At 35.3% G+C, this 18,563-nt stretch overlaps 1 protein-coding gene across 4 annotated transcripts in view; it reads left to right on the top strand.

Annotated features, from left to right (window-relative positions):
• Positions 1-18,563, top strand: part of LOC114658096 (protein BANP-like) — a 283,298-nt gene that overhangs the window by 210,889 nt on the left and 53,846 nt on the right. For 2 of the 4 annotated variants that reach the window (XM_051931468.1, XM_051931465.1), the window contains 3 exons: positions 8,361-8,528; positions 13,168-13,236; positions 15,578-15,705. In XM_051931468.1, the coding sequence (XP_051787428.1) occupies positions 8,361-8,528; positions 13,168-13,236; positions 15,578-15,705 (365 nt within the window). The remainder of the gene's footprint in view (positions 1-8,360; positions 8,529-13,167; positions 13,237-15,577; positions 15,706-18,563) is intronic. The other 2 variants (XM_051931469.1, XM_051931466.1) reach the window with 1 other exon arrangement.

The following is an 18,563-nucleotide window of genomic DNA, read 5'->3' as shown; positions in this document are numbered from 1 at the left end:
CCATGCTGCCTAGTGTGAAGGTGTCGACGTTCACTTTAGAATATGTGGCTTTGGGTGTCACTTCTTATGGATGTGTGGGGGGGATTGTTGTTGCGCGAGCGTCTTCTTTCTTTTTGTGTTCCTGTGTCTTGTTTGAATCCCCCTCTTTGTGTGTGTCCAGTCCCTTGCTTGTAGGGTCTGTGGGGTGGTTTTGTGTTCTTTTTTATTGTCTTCCATGGGCTTGTTGAATCCCCCTCTTGGTGTGTGTCCCATCCCGTCCCGTCCCGTGCCTGTAGGGGGGGGGGTCGTGCCTTGCCGTTGTGCGCTCGTCTGTTCTTTTTTTTTGTTGTGTTTAGTTTCGTGTGCAATATGTTTTGTGCTTTGCCCGCGGGTGAGTACTTTTTTATGTGCCTTTTCCTTTTTTCGGTGCTTGTGTGACTCCTTTTTGTATGTGCTCACTCCTTTTTTCTGTGGTCTTGTCCGCCACTCGCGGCCCTTCATCCGCCTTTGTCACCCTCTTTCTCGGCTCCTCAGCCGACTCTCGCGGACTCTTTTTGCGCCTGCGCAGTACGTCTTTTTGCAGCTACGGCCCATGGCCGGATGTGCCTGCGTCCATCATCCGGTTTAGCATTCTCGGTTAGTAATATAGATAGATTATAGTTGAGCTGAAGTTAATTTATTTGACTCTTTAAAAAAATGCTTACAGCAGCAAAATATGCCCAGGAAAGACTTGCCAGTAAGTTAAATTATTTTTAAGTTGTCTGTGAATACAAACTAAAATTCAAAATTTTATCCAGCCAATTGTTTTCTTTCCTTTCCTAGTTGTATTAAAACAATTATTGTCCAGAGCAATTAAACATATCATAAGTAATACTATATTGTATATCAAATTCAATTTCAACTCAATCCTTTCTCCATTTGGAGGACTTTGAAAGCACATAAGCCATTTTGTAGTTGCGTCACTCAAGGATACTGAAGTACCTAGGTGGTTTACGGAACTCAACGTGCTTTACTTAAAGAATTATTAAATTCTAATATTTAACAGAAGGAAGGAAGTCCTTTTTCTTCTGTGTTTTACTTGATGGATTGACATTTTTCAATAAGATAATAATTCAATAAGAACTATGTATTTATTGTAAGGCTATCACTTTTTTTACTACATAGTATATTGCCCTATACGTAGACAAGATTATTTTAAAATCCTTATCATTTAGGCTTAGTCTCAGGAGTTGATTATGTTCCTTGACATGTCCTTTTGCCTACTACTGTGGAGTCCAGTGCTCAGATGAGGTGGTTGAAATCAAGCATGAACAGGGAATTACCCCTAACATCTCTAGGAAGGTCTGACTCAGAATTCTCAGTAGTGTCCCACAAACCCAACTTCCAATTATTGCAACCTATTCTCTCTCTTACTTCATGACATGTTTTCTCATGATACAGATTTACTTGCCTTTCGACACAGTACCTTAACCACAGCTATCATTCTAACTACAAACCTGCAGTCTCTTTTGTTAACTGCAGCTTAAAACTTTAACCTAGATTACTGTTAGACTAGGTCTCAGGAAGTCTTTTGAGATCAGGAATGACCTATTTGGTCACAGTTGCACCATGCTAGAATTCCATCTACCAGTCCATGGTATCCATGCACATCAGAGTCATCCCTCACACCCTAATAGGCCACCATTTGAAGGTAACTTGCAGCCATACTGGCTTCTTTTGTTCTTAATAAAGTCATTGGATGCTCTGTACAAATGTTCATGAGAATGCAGTGTGATATACAGTAGGAGTAATTGAATCTAATGGACCAAGCCGGAACAAGTACAAATAAATGCTAACATCAAATGAAGCACTAACTTGGACAGATATACAGGTCAATATAATACATACTGCATTTAAACAAGTTAAAACATAGTTTTAGCAAAATAATAAATTTGACTGGGCTAGACTAAAACGTATCATCATGTTGATCCAATGTTTTTTTTTATCCTCTATTTAATCAGTCAGTGAGATTTAGGGCCAGCCATTTGGGGCAGATAGAAATCCTCATAAGTCTTTTAAGGAAAGTAATACACATTTAAGTTTGGTTGCAGCGTTAGGTAATATTATTTATTTACTTTTTCACTCCGCTAAGGTTTATTTATTTATTTTTTTTTACTTGCTTCATCCCATGTTTGAGTTTCTGACTACAGTTTTATAAACAATATTTGTTCATGCCCCATGGGTGAGAATGAATGTGATGTCCTTACATTGATGGATTAAAGGCCAGAAGTACACATAACCATCATCATCAAATTCTTTCATGAGAACCCTGAATACAATGAGGACTGATTGAGGTCATTTATGTTAGGTAGAATGCCTAGAGGGGGCTGGGCGGTCTCATGGCCTGGAACCCCTACAGATTTTATTTTTTCTCCAGCCGTCTGGAATTTTTTTTTGTTTTTTCTGTCCTCCCTGGCCATCGGACCTTACTTTTATCTTATGTTAATTAGTGTTCCCTAATTTTAATTATTTAGTTTGTCTTTTTTTCTCTTTCTTCATCATGTAAAGCACCTTGAGCTACCTTGTTTGTATGAAAATGTGCTATATAAATAAATCTTGTTGTTGTTGTTGTTGTGTGCTTGAGTGGACTCTGCAATGGGCTGGCGCCCTATCCAGAGTCATTTTCTGCCTTGCACCCAATGCTGCAGGGCTAGGCTCATTCTATATCCATTGTCTTGCATTGTCCCACTATGGTCAAATGTGTTCAGATATGCTTACTGGTGGTTTCAGTTTTTGATAATAATCTTCCAGCCTAGTTTCTACTGCTTATTTTCTTTGAATTATACGTGCATATTTGTGCATACCTTCCTTCTAAGTAGATAGTTTATCATACTTGAACTACACACAAATACATCTTACAAACTGTAATCATCAAAGATGGACATACATGGTATTGAACAATACTGTTATTTTTTTAAACTTCCTCCTTTTTGTAAATGCAGACTCATGTATGATTTTGGTCCCAAATTTACAGGAAATGTTTAGCTCTACCTTATAATGTTTTGGTTTAAAAGGATATGAACTTCATTTCATATGTGTGTTGAGGTTTCGTCCTTTACATTTTAATAATTACTGGGGTATGGGTTGTGTCGGTCTGTTTTAAAACATTGAAATTGAACTGGAATTTTGTACGTTCTGTTGAAGTTACATTATTTTAAATATTTAAAACTGTCTTAAAATTATAAGGGGAAAAAATCATGCATTTATACCTGTTTCTCTTAAGAAAATATATTCAAACTCATTATAAATAATTCAAACCAATTTTAATTTTAAACACTGTTGCTAGATGATGCAGTGTAAGTTTGTCATAACATATACATTATTTGTATCTGAGGCCCTAAGGTACTGTATTTTCAAGGTTGGATGAGACTACATTTTGTTACAATGCATACTGTACATTTGTGCTTGGAAGCAAATTAACTACATAAATTGTTTAAATCTGACACTTAGGATTGTTCAGATAGTATAAATGAACTAGACTAGGGCAGTTAAACAGGCCTCTGTACTTCCCTGATTCTTTTGTTTTTGTAATCAAGTCATTTCCTGTTTCTCATACTGGAAGTGTGGAGAATTCCAAAAGGCAAAGTTGACAAAAGAAAAAGTGAGTCTTTTAAAATAATTATTGCTGCTTTATATGTATAATCCAGACATGTAATGTATTAGTTTAATAAAATTACTAGCTTTGAGATTAGGCGGGGCAAGAGTATTGTAATGACTACTGAGACTGAAAAACTGAGACAATTCTTCGATCTAACAGTTCAGCCCAATAATCAGCACAATTAAAAAAAAAAGTAACTGTCTGTTTATGTCCGACTTTTTGAGTATACTTGAGACTTGTGGATCGCAAGTGCACCCCTCTGCCTGTTGAATAGGTTGCTTTCACTTGGGTATCTATCTTTGCCTAACTGAAGGGCAGACTGCCTGCCACTGGATATATTATATCATTTAACAATTAGTATTGTGTCACATCATCTGATATATCTTGAAATATTCAAGTGAAAATTTGATTGTTCTCTGGAGCATGTTATACACAATCCTGACAGCTAATCCAGCTTTTGGTCAGCTTGGGTTGTAAACTTCCCTTGAACTCACTTTGTAGTTACAAAGTTTGCTTATTTCCTGTTAGACTACTGTTTTAACCTGTTTATCAAACACTGTCCTACAGTAGACTTTTCTTGTGTTGGGTCTTCATTGTTGGGTCTTCATTGCATGTACCATTGAAGGCACTGTAATGTGATATCCTTGGCCTATACTATTAACTATTTTTAAGTGCCTTTTACTTCTATGTAAACTACTATGGATGCATTTTAATTTGTTTACTACTAGACTGATTTACTTAAATCAGAAAAAAATGTTTGTTTTTTTTTTAAATTCATTATTTCATATTTGTATATTATTTTGGACATGCTTTAGAAAAGTCGTCTGCTTTGTTTCATGGCACACAACTTTGCAAAGGAAGGAACAAGTTTGTGAACCATTTAGAACTATCCTAATTCCGGCATTAATTGATTTAAAATATGTTCTTAACCAAATCTTAACAAGTTTAATTTTTCTACTCTTTCTGTTTTTTCAGACTAATTTTTCTGTTTCCACATGTGTTGTTGCCTATTGTTTAGTACACCAGTGATTTCTTTTTCACAATATTCATTATTGTTGATTTTGTCATGTTGCATATCTATGCCATGGTCATAACTGAATTCTTTATTTCTTTCAACATGGAAGTTGCTTGTTTTGCTTGTGTGGCCAGTACTGTAGTCTTAATGCTGGGTGGTATTTATTAAATCTAAACTATTTATAGATGTATTATGTGTGCATAATTAATGAACATGAAACTCCTTACTTGCCACAGTCTAAATGCTTGTACTAACATCAAATGTAGGAATGGATGGACAAAGTGTTACTGTTCTACAAAAGTAAAAAATAAATGCACATAAATGCAAACAGATAAAGCAGTTGCATTTTTTCATCATAAACCCAGCTTCCTTGTATACTGTATACTATGAAATAAACTCTACAAATATAAGAAAAATTAAACATTAAACCAAAGGTAAAACACAATATCAGTTTTTTATTCTGTTGACATTTTGAAATCTCTCCATGCCTCAGTCTATCCAGAACTATAATAAAGTTAATATTGTTTGAATTATTTTTTAACTTTATTATACTAGATGCTTATAGTGTTTGAGAGCAGAACACTGTGGTAATTTGATCTGTGATCTACACCCATAGTGCCACCTCTCAAAAACTGCTTGGCTATAACATCTTGTTAAATTGCTTCAAGAATACCCATTTGCCCCACATTTGTGTGACGGAAAGACTGAGAGAATGAAATGACAAAAACACTGTCCTTGCACTTGTTCTAGTAATGAGTCTTACAACTTCTGTAATCTCTCTTGCACACTTAATGTGGTGTTTTGGTTTCTTTGGATTGTAGTTTTTTTTGCCCACTTGGTAGATTTTGCCTTTGTATCTTTCTTTTCTAAATTTCTGTTAAGTTTTACCTTACAGTTTCAGACTGCAGTCAATGTTCAAGTTATAGCCTTTTGATCTACTTGTGGACAGCATGTATCTGTTTGGTATCCTTTCTTTTTGAATTCAGACAGCATTGTGATTCCCAAACATTTAGCTCATCTCCAGCACAAAGTTGTGCAAAGATTCCTTAGCCTTTTAGTTCATGAAAACCACAGGACTGGGCTCAAGTGGATACCTTTTTGATTTCTTATACTAGATCTCTGTTTTACAAATATTAATTATTAGTCTGCAATGACAGCAAGTTTCCCACAGAGATATGTCACTGGAATAATGATATATCCAATATGGCTGGCCAAGGGTGAACGTATTGTTACTTCTTACATCATTTGATTTTACTGGAAAGTGTTTGGTAGAATATATTGGATGTACAGTATGCTTTGGGATAGCTCATGGTATTCACCAAGGTTTTGATACACAAAATGAAAAATTCAAATACCAGGAATAAAATAATTCCAGACAGTATACTGAATATAATAGTGGAGGGATTTGCATGTACAGTAGGTTAATCTAAAACACTAGAAAGATGTTTCATTTACATAAATAGGTAATAGATGTATAAAAGTGGACCAATTAAACAAAATTTGCTCAGGGTAGTAAATATAAGCTTTGATATATTAGAAGATTAGGCTGGACTTAAAGATTTCAGTTCATTTACAGGTTACGTAAAATGTTCAGGTGATGAAGTCTTTGAAAGTTACTAGCAGGGTCTTGAAGATTATTCTGAAATGTTCAGATATTGGGTATAGTTTTGGTTAGTGGTGTACACCTATAGAAGTGAGACATTGATAGAAATTTGTCAACCAAGAGAAATTTTCATGTATCGTTTTTACCATGGTTTAGCACATCAGGTAGCCACCTTTGCTACTTGTCACAAAAGTGATGCACATTTTGCAGTGCCATCGTAGGTAGTGGGCATTCCTTTACCTTCTGGCATAACACAACATATGGTGGTACAACTATGGTGATGGAAAAAGAAGGTGAAGATGGAGTGGCTGACAGTACCTCACATCCACACGACAAACAAAATGAAGAGCTGGTAAGGAAAAAAAGGAGTGTACTCAGTCCACACAGGCTTTAACATGGTATAGCTAAATTTGAATGTTCAAATGCGAATAAGCAGTATACAGCATACAGTACATGTTCTGAATCTGATAGTGTGTTTGTTTCAGCTATTGAATTTATATGAACACCTTTGTATTGCATGGTATAATAATAATTGTGGACAGCTGAATCAGATGGCAGTAGGGTTCCAGCTACTTTTGTTTTATTAATGTTAAAATTTGTATTTTGCAATGTTTTGTATTTTGTGTGCTGTATGGCGTGATGACACATTACCTTTTTTCTTTTCAAAACTTAAAACTATCGATTTTTGATGGGGTCACTTCAAACTCACAGTATCAATGCATTTCTGAATGAAGATGCAACTAAAAATGCAGAGATGCCTAAAATTAGGAAAATAATCTACAGTACTGCAACTATGTAAATTAATAAGATGTTATTAGGAAAGAGTGCTATCAACAGAAAATACATTTGTATGCATGCAGATACTTTCCACAGTTTATGATAATAAGAATGTCCTGGATTAACCATTAAGCAAAATAAGCACATGTTTAGGGCACCAAGGAGAAAGCGGCACCACGGCACCACAGAGTATTTCAAAAAAGCAGGTGAAAACTTTCAATATAACCAAAGTTTTAAGTAGGCAACAATAAGCATTATTTTTACATCTTTTGATTCATGTATGTTGAAATGTTATATATCTTCTAGGTAATAGTCATACTACTTCTTTAAAATATTATAAAAAATTGTTCACCAACATCGATTTTTGTAGAAAGAGGATTTTGAAAATTAAAAAGTATGCTTAATCTCAATTAGTTAATTTCAGTGGTGTGAAAAGTGTGAAAGTTTTCTTTATTAGGCTGGATTGACGGGCTTGTCTTTATATAAAATGTGTTTGTCTTCATAAAAGTCAGCATTAAAGTCTAGTTAGGCTTCCTTGTTTTTGTTCAATAGGGAACCAAAGGAATGCGGAAGAATAGCTCTTTGAATACTTAGCTTTTATTATTAATCATGTATAGTCTACACTGTGAAAAATATTTTCAAAAGATTGTTTTCTAAAAAGCATATTCAATAAGTATTCTAAGTGTTAAACAGAAGGCAGCAAAAAGAAACTCATTCTAAAATGTATAATAACTTAATATATTGGAGCTTAAATAGCATTTTGCTTTGGCAGATGAAATAAATCTCCCCGCAGTGGCAAATAGGATGGGCAAACTCTGAGGTACCCGCATCTAACAATGCAAATGCAGATAACGTTACATGGGTAGGTCTGAATTCCTAACTCCACCTGTGTATGTGCGTGCCGATCTCCAAGTTCTGCACCTTGGTCCCCTGAGCTCCAACTCTGGCCTGTTTTTCACTGTTTTTTGCATACTTGATAATATCAGCCTACACATCATTAAAACAACAAGATATTATCATAGATGATACATATCAAACTCTCCTACCATGATTTATACCATAACCATGATCATTTTTAAATGCATCGTAATACAAATTTTTAGCCATATAGCCAAATCCTAGTCTTGGCAAAAATGTGTACACTCTAAAGGCTTTTTACACAACTCTGGATTATGATACAAATTTTTGATCAGGGGAATATTTCCATCTAAAACTTAAATCAATTATTTTAGCATATGTTTTTTGTCTTGCATGTTTTTTTAGTCACACTCAAGAATTTTGTTTATAAGTTCTTTTTTAAAATTGTACAATGATGTTCAGTAGGTATGTTTTGTATTTCTTACTTTTAGGTCACTTATTTTATAAGTTTGGCATCACAGAATCAGATTGGTATCGAATCAAACAAAGCATTGACTCAAAATGTCGTACTGCCTGGCGCCGGAAACAGAGAGGACAAAGTCTGGCAGTGAAAAGCTTCTCTAGGAGAACGCCAGATTCTTCCTCATTCTGCACCTCAGGTAAGCTCTGATATACTCAAGATAGTATTTACGTTTGCATTTTTTCAGTTTTAACAGAAAATCCATATAATGTCTCTGCTGAACATTTCCATGTGGTAGTGTTTACTTAGTTATATAAATGTATTTACAACCTCAATTCCAAAAAAAGGTGAGAAAATATGGAAAATGTGATTTTGATTTTAAATTCTGTTCACCCTGTATTACATTGAAAACACTAAAACAACAAATTATTTGTTTTACCATGTGAATTTGTTTTTTTAAAATAGGCAAGTCTTGTGGTGCACAGCTGTGTAGGGAATAATGTATTGCAGTATTTTGTGCTTCATAATGTTCTACACATTCTCAGTTGGAGACAGGTCAGGACTGCAAGCAGATTAATCTAGTATCCACACACTCTGCTTATGCAGCAATGCACATACAATCCTGGCAGAATGTAGTTTGGATTGTCCTGCTGGAAAATTCATGGACATCCGTGGAAAACACAGCTATTAGGTGGCAACATATGTTAAAATATGTACATATCTTTTTGTACTAATGGTGCCCTCACAAATGTGCAAAATACCCTTGCAATGGACACTGACACATTTCCATACCATGACAGACTGCTATGGTGGTGCTGCTGTAAGCTTGGATGATCCTTATTCTCTTTTGCCCATAGAACAAGACAGATATTTTTTCCAAACATTATTTTAACTGTTGACTCATTGGACTACTAAACATGATTCCACTGTACAACTTTCCATCTCACATAAGATTGAACTCAAGAGATGTCAGTAGTACTTCTGGACTAGGAATGTCACAAGAATTGATACATTGGTACCACGTCAATACCAAAGTTCCAAAAACATGATGGTACTAGTTTTTTTTTACAGTATCGGTAATACCAATTTAAAAACAATATTGCACTCATGCATGACTCCAGATACTCTAGAAAGCACATTAACACATGAGAAAAATGTTAGTAAAAATCTACTACATATAAAAATTGTACAAAAAGAAAAATGGTGAAGTCATGTCTGTTCAAAGCAGGAGAATTTCAATGTGTGATTGCTGGAATTATGCTTATTTATTACTTTGAAAAAGGAAAAACACACACAAACATATAAAAAAAAACTTAACCTTTAAAAATATTTTGACTTGCTGTGCAGGATCAGTTTAGAATCAGTTTAGGCGTAAAGGCAGAACACAGAAAAGAGACTTTGCAACTTAGATAATAGTTTATCTAATGCATAAACGTGACTTTTCTAACGCATAAACACATTGTTTGGGATGGTAAGGTAGCATACTGAGCAGTATTGCCCCACATAGCTCCCGAAGACATGGATTGAATCCTGGGCGTGTCATAATATGTGAGTTATCTGTGATGTTTTTTTTTTTTTTCACTCACATCCCAAAGACATTTTGCTTAGTGTATATGAATGTCTTGGTAGTGCATAAGTGAGTGTGTCCATTTAAGGTTATTTCCTGCCCTGAGTGTAGTGATAGCAGGAAGAGTTTGGAACCCCCAACTTGATGGGTAATTGATGGAATATAATTTAAAATATAATATTTTATTGTCATTTATGGTTATTGTCCCAAGTATATTACAGTGCCAGACAGTTTATTTGTACAGTGGAGGGAGGATTGTTTAGTGCATTCATTATGCAGTCTTGACTCATAAAGTCCCCCAATACTCTTATACTAGGGCTGGGTGATAAAATGATAAAAGATGACTATCGTGAAATAACTTTTCCTCAATAGAAACATAAGACATGGTTGATAGATAGTCGATGTTTTGACAGACAACAAGAAAAGCCAATGATAACGAGAATAGCACTGCACCAAACCAATCGTGTGTTACAGCCACATCAGGTTAGGCTGATGTACACAGCACGGAGCATAACAGCTGGCAGCAGCACATGTGCTAATGTTTGGGCTGCAGCCATCGTGCATGCCAGTACGTCAGGAGCGAGATAAAAGAGCAAATAACAACAGTAAATGTTAAAGAAAACTAAAAGTAAATCAGTGGTAGTGTGGAGATATTTTGGCTATTTAATGTCCAACAAGTAGCAGAGCATGTTCCCTCAAAGACAGGTAATATCAATAATCTTTTGTACCATTTGAAACAATGCCATCCTTTAGAGCACGCACAATGCAAAACTTTACAGACACAGACCCAAGCAAGTGCTGAACAAATTGGGATTTCTTGTACCTTTCTTGGGATTTCTTGTACCTTTCTTTTTTTTGCCTTAGAGCATAAGCTGATCACAATTGAGTACATATGTCAATTTTCTTTATGTTCTCCTTCATTTACATTTGTAAAGCTACTTGAATTTGTACTGAGGATATATACGGAATGTTTTTGTCTATTTATTTGTGGGTTTGTTTCCCAACATTTAAAACAGTTTTGAGTCTATACAAATAAAAGGATACAGTATAGAGGTAGTTTTATTTTTTGAGATTTTGTATTAATACCTACTTTATTTATTTGGAACTGACCAAAGAATTTACTTTGTATTCTTCTGTAAAACTTGAAAGCTTTAAGATTTTAGTTTTAGATTTAAGATTTTAGAATTAAGAATTTAGTTTTGTTTATTTGGAGCTGGCCAACAATTTTAGTGTGTTTTCCTGTAAATCTTAAAATGATTTTGACTTAACAGAATTAAGACTTTTTATTTATAGTGCCCATTTTATTAATTTGCAATTGACCAAAGAATTTAGTTGTGCGTTTTGTTTGTGTTCTCCTCTAACACAAGATTTTAGTTTATTATATATACCTATTTTATTTGAAATACAGTTGTATAATGTTATATGGTACATTTGATTTGTCATGTTCAACTACTGACAGAAAATAAATAATATTTAAAGCAGAATTAATTAATCAATTAATATCTTCACATCTCACTTAAGAGTAAAAAGGAAACTTTAAGCTTGACAGAAGTCGTGATTTGATTTATATCGTGATATACTGTATATCGACTAATAGCCAAAAAAGTATTGTGTTTTTTTTCTTATCATCCAGCCCTATCTTACACATTCAGTGACTGTTTAAAACTGCAGATTGTTATATTTCAAAGGACTATAGAGCCACCTAGGATTAGTTGTAAATAACTTTTTGTATTCCTCTTCTCTTCCACCAGCTATGTATGAAATTAAGTGATTATATAATTTTGTTACTGTATTATATTTGTAAATCTGTGTAAGCACCCAGACCCAGTCTTCAGTGATATTGCCACTAAGAATAAGCAAAAGTTTGTACTTTTTTAGTTCTTCTCCATGCTGATTGAGGTTTCATTTTTTTCCCATGGTATAGTGCAATATATTTTTATAATTTTTTTGTATGCTTGTACACTTTTATTGTATGATGTGAAAGCTTATATTTTCATACTTGTGCCCTCAATTTGTGCATAAAGTGCACGTTATATATGCTTTTTACATGTATGATGTCTTAAAAGGCTTTTGCACTTGAATTAAAATTTAATGTAGAATTTGTTCCTTAGAGTGCTGTCATAATTTTTCAAAATGAAACACACTACAAAATAAAAATAGAGTAACCTAAAATACAATATTGTAATGCAAGCCGTAGTGTGAACACAAAACATAGACTTTCAAAAAACCTTCAAAATAATATTAATTTAAAGCATTTGATAAAATAAGAACTGCTCATTTGCCTTACATGCTTGGGATTTATGTAACAGTTTATGTTACTAGGAGAATGAAAACAAATTTGAATTAGTAGAAAAGATAGTATTATTAAATTGTATCCAACAGGAGCACATGCTCCCTAGAAATACATTCTTTTAGAATTACAGGTCATACTTGAACCTATTCATGTCCCTTCCCATTAACCATGTCAGAGATGTTAAGATGAGAAATAGGTATAAAAAGAAAGGATATATTGAATTTATTTTAAAATACAGCTTTCATTTGTACTATACATTGCAGTATATAATATAGTATATACTGTACACACATACAGCTGAAGAGAAGCCATGGAACAATACAGTTGCCTTACAGTTCTTGAGTAGGGGCTTTAACGATTGTGTGCCAATCTTCGGAAGGAGTCAGAGGCATTTATCTTGTCCCAGATTCAATGTAACATCTGTGCCGACAAGGCTTCTGGGTCTTTTATACTTACATTTTCCATTGAGCAATACTATGAACAGTATGAATTAGTGCCAGTTTAGCACATTCATTGAGCTATTTGCAAATTCTACCGGCCAATGCTATCTATAGAATATATAGGTTAGTTCCCGCATTCTTCCCACTGTCACTTACATCCATAGTTTGTCACAACTGCCTAAAAATGTTTTTTTCTACCACTAGAAGTTGTATGTACTAATATATATATATATATATATATATATATATATATATATATATATATATATTTGTTTCTTTCAATAGAAATTGTATGTATGTATTGTATGTATACTAAACATAAATAATTTAAGTAAAAACCATGCTCACAAAGCACAATATCCACCTAGAGTTTTTTCAACTCATGTTATATAAATGTTCCTTGAAAATCTCAAATGGAAATTTCATTGTTGGAAATCATACAGTACAGCTGTGTGATTGACAGAAATAGATTTTCATACATATTTAAATGGTTTAAATATAAATGCCTCATTGCGATTAGTGTTGCCTATCATTACAGATCTATCATCTTGTAAAAGAGTGGCACTGATGTCAGGTCAAGACTCAACAACAATCGACCTAACAAGAGGTAAATGTATACAATTAAAATTTAATTTCTTTTTATTGTGAGCTACCCCAAAACATAGGGTTCTGTATATTTACCACACTTATAATGCAGTATATACTGTACATGAGTGTTGGTGAATACTAATTGAAAATAGAAAATCACAATATATCATATTTCAAGGTTAATATATATAATAAGAATGGATACAGGATTTTTAATAATTATTGCAGAACGACATATTAATTCACTCTCCGAATTTTAGTTATCTCTCTATTATAAAAAAAAAATCTTGGAAGAAGACGAGATGTGATTTTCTTGGAGAGACACTTATACGTCCCACAAGCCAAGTCTACACCCGTGTCCGCAAATAAAGGACAAATAGTAGATGATAAAGTAGAACGTCATAAAGAATTCAAAAATGTTCTCGCGGTACACATGCAGAACAGGTTAGAGATAATGGAAGTACGAAAATTCAAAAGTATCAAAAAAAGGGTAGGAAAGATCACATTAGCGCAAACAAACGGAAATTATTACTCGTTAAATAACGGAACAGCGAAAAGAGATTGAATGTATTGTTCGGATTTAAACTTTAAGTCGGAGACTTGTAGATCGTCTGATTTGTGTTGCCAGCAAGAATTAAAAGATTCCAAAAACGCTGGTGTGGTATGAAGCCCCGTGAGACGGAGACTTTTAACATGAGATTCTTTCAAGTCACGCCATACTTACAACCATTTTCAAACAAGACCACGGTCATCTAACCTCAGTTGTGTGAATGCTTTTGTCAGACACAGTTCCTGTGCTATCAGCTCTTAGTCTTTTGAATGCTTTTAGCAGACACACTTCCTGCACTCTCAGCTCTTGTAAAATTTATCAGGACAATAATTTTATATGTTCTAGATGACACGTCAACGATTAAGCGAAGAAGAAAGAGCATGGACAAACATTCAAAAATGTTGTTTTATTTATTAGAGAGAAAGAAAAGATATTCACTCACAGGCAGTTATATATTACGTTGTCATGATGTAAGTCCAAACGCGGAATCAAAATTCAATGTGATCTTGAAGAAAAGTTAATCCCAAATATTGTTTTTACTAAAGTTTTAAAGTAAAAGTGAAAATAATGCATATGTAACAATTCCCATGAAAATAACAGCAATCTCTTAAAATTGTATGTCCGGTTAACCAAACCCAGGGGTAAGGTGAGCGAAGCGAGCAGGGGGCAGAGCCCCCTAGATTTCAAAAATTAATTCTTTAATTTCATATACCTGATGATTTTAAAATTTTATATAAAATGATTTAAAGATTGAAAAGATTTCAAACCTTTAATTCATTTAGTACATTTGTATTGAGAACACTGCACCAAGGCATTTATACTGCATATATATTGCAGTAAAATTGTCTATATTATCGATTGGGCTCATCCTGATTTTGGTTATGGTGACAACTTGTTAAGCCAGGCAGTTTAGGCCACCCTATATTCACCAACGTCTGCAAACTGATGCATAGGGAAATGTCTGGATTGGTAATCTGGTGTGTTTACTATTAGGCTACTCTACTAATTTGTGATTCTAAGACAGAAAACATATTTGCTTAGTTTTAGTTCATCAAATTGTATTGTAAAGTTATATTTAAGATGACAATTCTTATTCATTCCTTAATTTGACAGATGTATATAGTGTTTTTCATTATTGATAATGCTAAATTGAGTTTAAAGATATTTCAGTCGATCATAATTTAATCATTTTAGACAATAAACCCCCCACATATTTTAAAATACTTTTAAAAAAGAGAGTCTCAATGGATTAACACACCTGTGAAACTTTTGTCTCATCAACAATTTATATGAAGAAAAAGTAAAATGTACTGTATGTTCAATATATTAAGACTTTCCTTTAAAAAGCTCAGTGATATTTATGAATTTATGCTGTTCTTGAATAACAAATATCAGACATAATTGTCTTGCCAGCTGGTAATGTGAAATATAGCATGACACTATTCAAGATACAGAGTCACTTTAATATGAAGTGACAAATTTACCATAAGATATAAATGCAAATGACTACCAGTAGCTTATAGCTCTTCAGCTGTACACTGTACCCCCAGTATGCATATAAAAGTTTACAAAGTATAGTATCTTAGATTTTTCTGTACCCTTCAGATATTTTATTGTACTGTATGTTCTCGTACTGTTTGGAATTTTTCAGTATTTTTTGATTGGACATTGTACTATAGTTGTGATGAGATAAAAATAAATCTCAAATAGACATGGTTGTGAAGAATGCACAATTCTCAAACTGTTTTTAGATTTATAGGTAGTTCACAAAAAATATTAAATTTTATTTTAATTAAATTTCTTTTTACAGAGGGCATCCAGAGTAATGTTTCATCTCCAACAGAAGCCCAGCAGGCCCAGCAGACCTTACACTATGCTCTAGCCAATGCACAACACGTCCAAATTCATCGTATTGGTGAAGATGGTCAGGTTCAAATGGTAAGATAAGGAACAATTTTGTTGTTTCAAATCCTCAAAACTCACTGAAAATATAAAATGTACATAATGTTTTGTAAAATTCTACTTAACAATGGGATTCTTTTTTCCTTATCTGTATTCAGCGTGTTTTATTACTTTTAAATTGCTATGTGAAATGAAGATTGATTTGATCGGGATACATTGTAAAACCACTTGATTTATTGCCGTGTTATATATAGTGCTTGCTTTTCAGGTTGATCTTCTTCTTCTTTCTGCAGCTCCCGTTAGGGGTTGCCACAGCAGATCTTCTTTTTCCATATCTTTCTGTCCTCTGCATCTTTCTCTGTTACACCCATCATCTGCATGTCCTGTCTCATCACATCCATAAACCTTCACTTAGGCCTTCATCTTTTCCTCTTCCCTGGCAGCTCTATCCTTAGCATCCTTCTCCCAATATACCCAGTATCTCTCCTCTGCACATGTCCAAACCAACGCAATCTCACCTCTCTTGACTTTTTTCTCCCAACCGTCCAACATGAGCTGACCCTCTAATGTACTCATTTCTAATCCTATCCATCCTCGTCACACCCAATGCAAATCTTAGTATCTTTAACTCTGCTACCTCCAGCTCTGTCTCCTGCTTTCTGGTCAGTGCCACCGTCTCCAACCTATATAACATAGCTGGTCTCACTACCGTCCTGTAGACTTTACCTTTCACTCTTGCTGATACCCATCTGTCTCAAATTACTCCTGACACTCTTCTCCACCCATTCCACCCTGCCTGCACTCTCTTTTTAACCTCTCTTCCACAATCCCTATTACTCTGTACTGTTGATCCCAAGTATTTAAACTCATCCACCTTCGCCAACTCTACTCCCTGCATCCTCACCATTCCACTGACCTCCCTCTCATTTACACACATATATTCTGTCTTGTTCCTACTGACCTTCATTCCTCTCCTCTCTAGAACATATCTCCAACTCTCCAGGGTCTCCTTAACCTGCTCTCTACTATCGCTACAGATCACAATGTCATCAGCAAACATCATAGTCCACGGGGACTCCTGTCTGATCTCGTCTGTCAACCTGTCCATCACCATTGCAAATAAGAAAGGGCTCAGAGCCGATCCCTGATGTAATCTAACTTCCTTCTTGAATGTATCCATCACTTCTCCCTCTTACATATCCTGTACAACTCTTACATATTTCTCTGCCACTCCCGACTTCCTCATACAATACCACAGCTCCTCTCGAGGCACACTGTCATATGCTTTCTCCAGGTCTACAAAGACGCAATGCAACTCGTTGTGGCCTTCTCTAAACTTCTCCATCAACATCCTCAGAGCAAACATTGCATCTGTGGTGCTCTTTCTTGGCATGAAGCCATACTGCTGCTCACTAATCATCACCTCACTTCTTAACCTAGCTTCCACTACTCTTTCCCATACCTGCATGCTGTGGCTCATCAATTGTATTCCCCTGTAGTTACTGCAGTCCTGCACATCCCCCTTATTCTTAAATATCGGCACCAGTACACTTCTTCTCCACTCCTCAGGCATCCTCTCACTTTCCAAGATTCCATTAAACAATCTGGTTAAAAACTCTACTGCCATCTCTCCTAAACACCTCCATGCTTCCATAGGTATGTCATCTGGACCAACAGCCTTTCCATTTTTCATCCTCTTCATAGCTGTCCTTACTTCCTCCTTGCTAATCCATTGCACTTCCTGATTCAAGTCATCTAACCTCTTCTCACTCTCATTCTCTTCATTCATCAGCCTCTCAAAGTTCTCTTTCCATCTGCTCAACACACTCTCCTCGCTTGTGAGTACATTTCCATCTTTATCCTTTATCACCCTAACCTGCTACACATCTTTCCCAGCTTGGTCCCTCTGTCTAGCCAATCGGTACAGGTCCTTTTCTCCCTCCTTAGTGTCCAACCTCTCATACAACTCATCATATGCCTTTTCTTTAGCCTTCGGCATCTCTCTCTTCACCTTGCACCTTATCTCCTTGTACTCTTGTCTACTTTCTGCATCTGTCTGACTATTCCACTTATTCTTTGCCATCCTCATCCTCTGTATATTTTCCTGTATTTCTTCATTCCACCACCAGGTTTCCTTTTCCTTCTTCCTCTTTCCAGATGTCACACCAAGCACCCTTCTTGCTGTCACCCTTACTATATCTGCTGTAGTTTCCCAGCTGACTGGTAACTCTTCACTGCCACCCTGTGCCTGTCTCACCTCCTCCCTAAACTTAATCTTGCAGTCTTCCTTTTTCAACTTCCACTATTTGATCCTTGTCTCTGCCCACACTCTCTTCCTCTTCTTGATCTCCAACGTCATCCAACAGACCACCATCCTATGCTGCTTAACTACATTTTCCCCTGCAACCACATTGCAGTCTTCAATCTCCTTCAGATGAACTCTTCTGCATAGGATGTAATCTATCTGTGTGCATCTTCCTCCACTCTAGTACGTAACCCTATGTTCCTCCCTCTTCTTAAAATACTTATTCACCACAGCCATGTCCATCCTTTTGGTAAAATCCACTATCCTCTGACCTTCTTCATTCCTCTCCTTGACACCATACCTACCCATCACCTCCTTGTCTCCACTGTTCCCTTCACCAACATGCCCATTGAAATCCACTCCAATCACACTTTCTGTCCCTTGGGTACACTGTTCATCACTTCATCCAAATCACTACAAAAATTTCCAGCTTCATAATCATTACTCTGCCTGACACTCTTTTCACCTCCAAAACACTCTTGACATACTGTTCCTTCAGAATAACTCCTACCCCGTTTCTCCTCCCATCCACACCGTGATAGAACAATTCGAATCCACCTCCAATCCATCTGGCCTTACTCCCCTTCCA

The sequence above is a fragment of the Erpetoichthys calabaricus genome, chromosome 9, assembly GCF_900747795.2.
Source record: "Erpetoichthys calabaricus chromosome 9, fErpCal1.3, whole genome shotgun sequence".
Lineage (NCBI taxonomy): Eukaryota > Metazoa > Chordata > Cladistia > Polypteriformes > Polypteridae > Erpetoichthys > Erpetoichthys calabaricus.
This window is presented reverse-complemented; position numbering and strand designations above follow the sequence as displayed.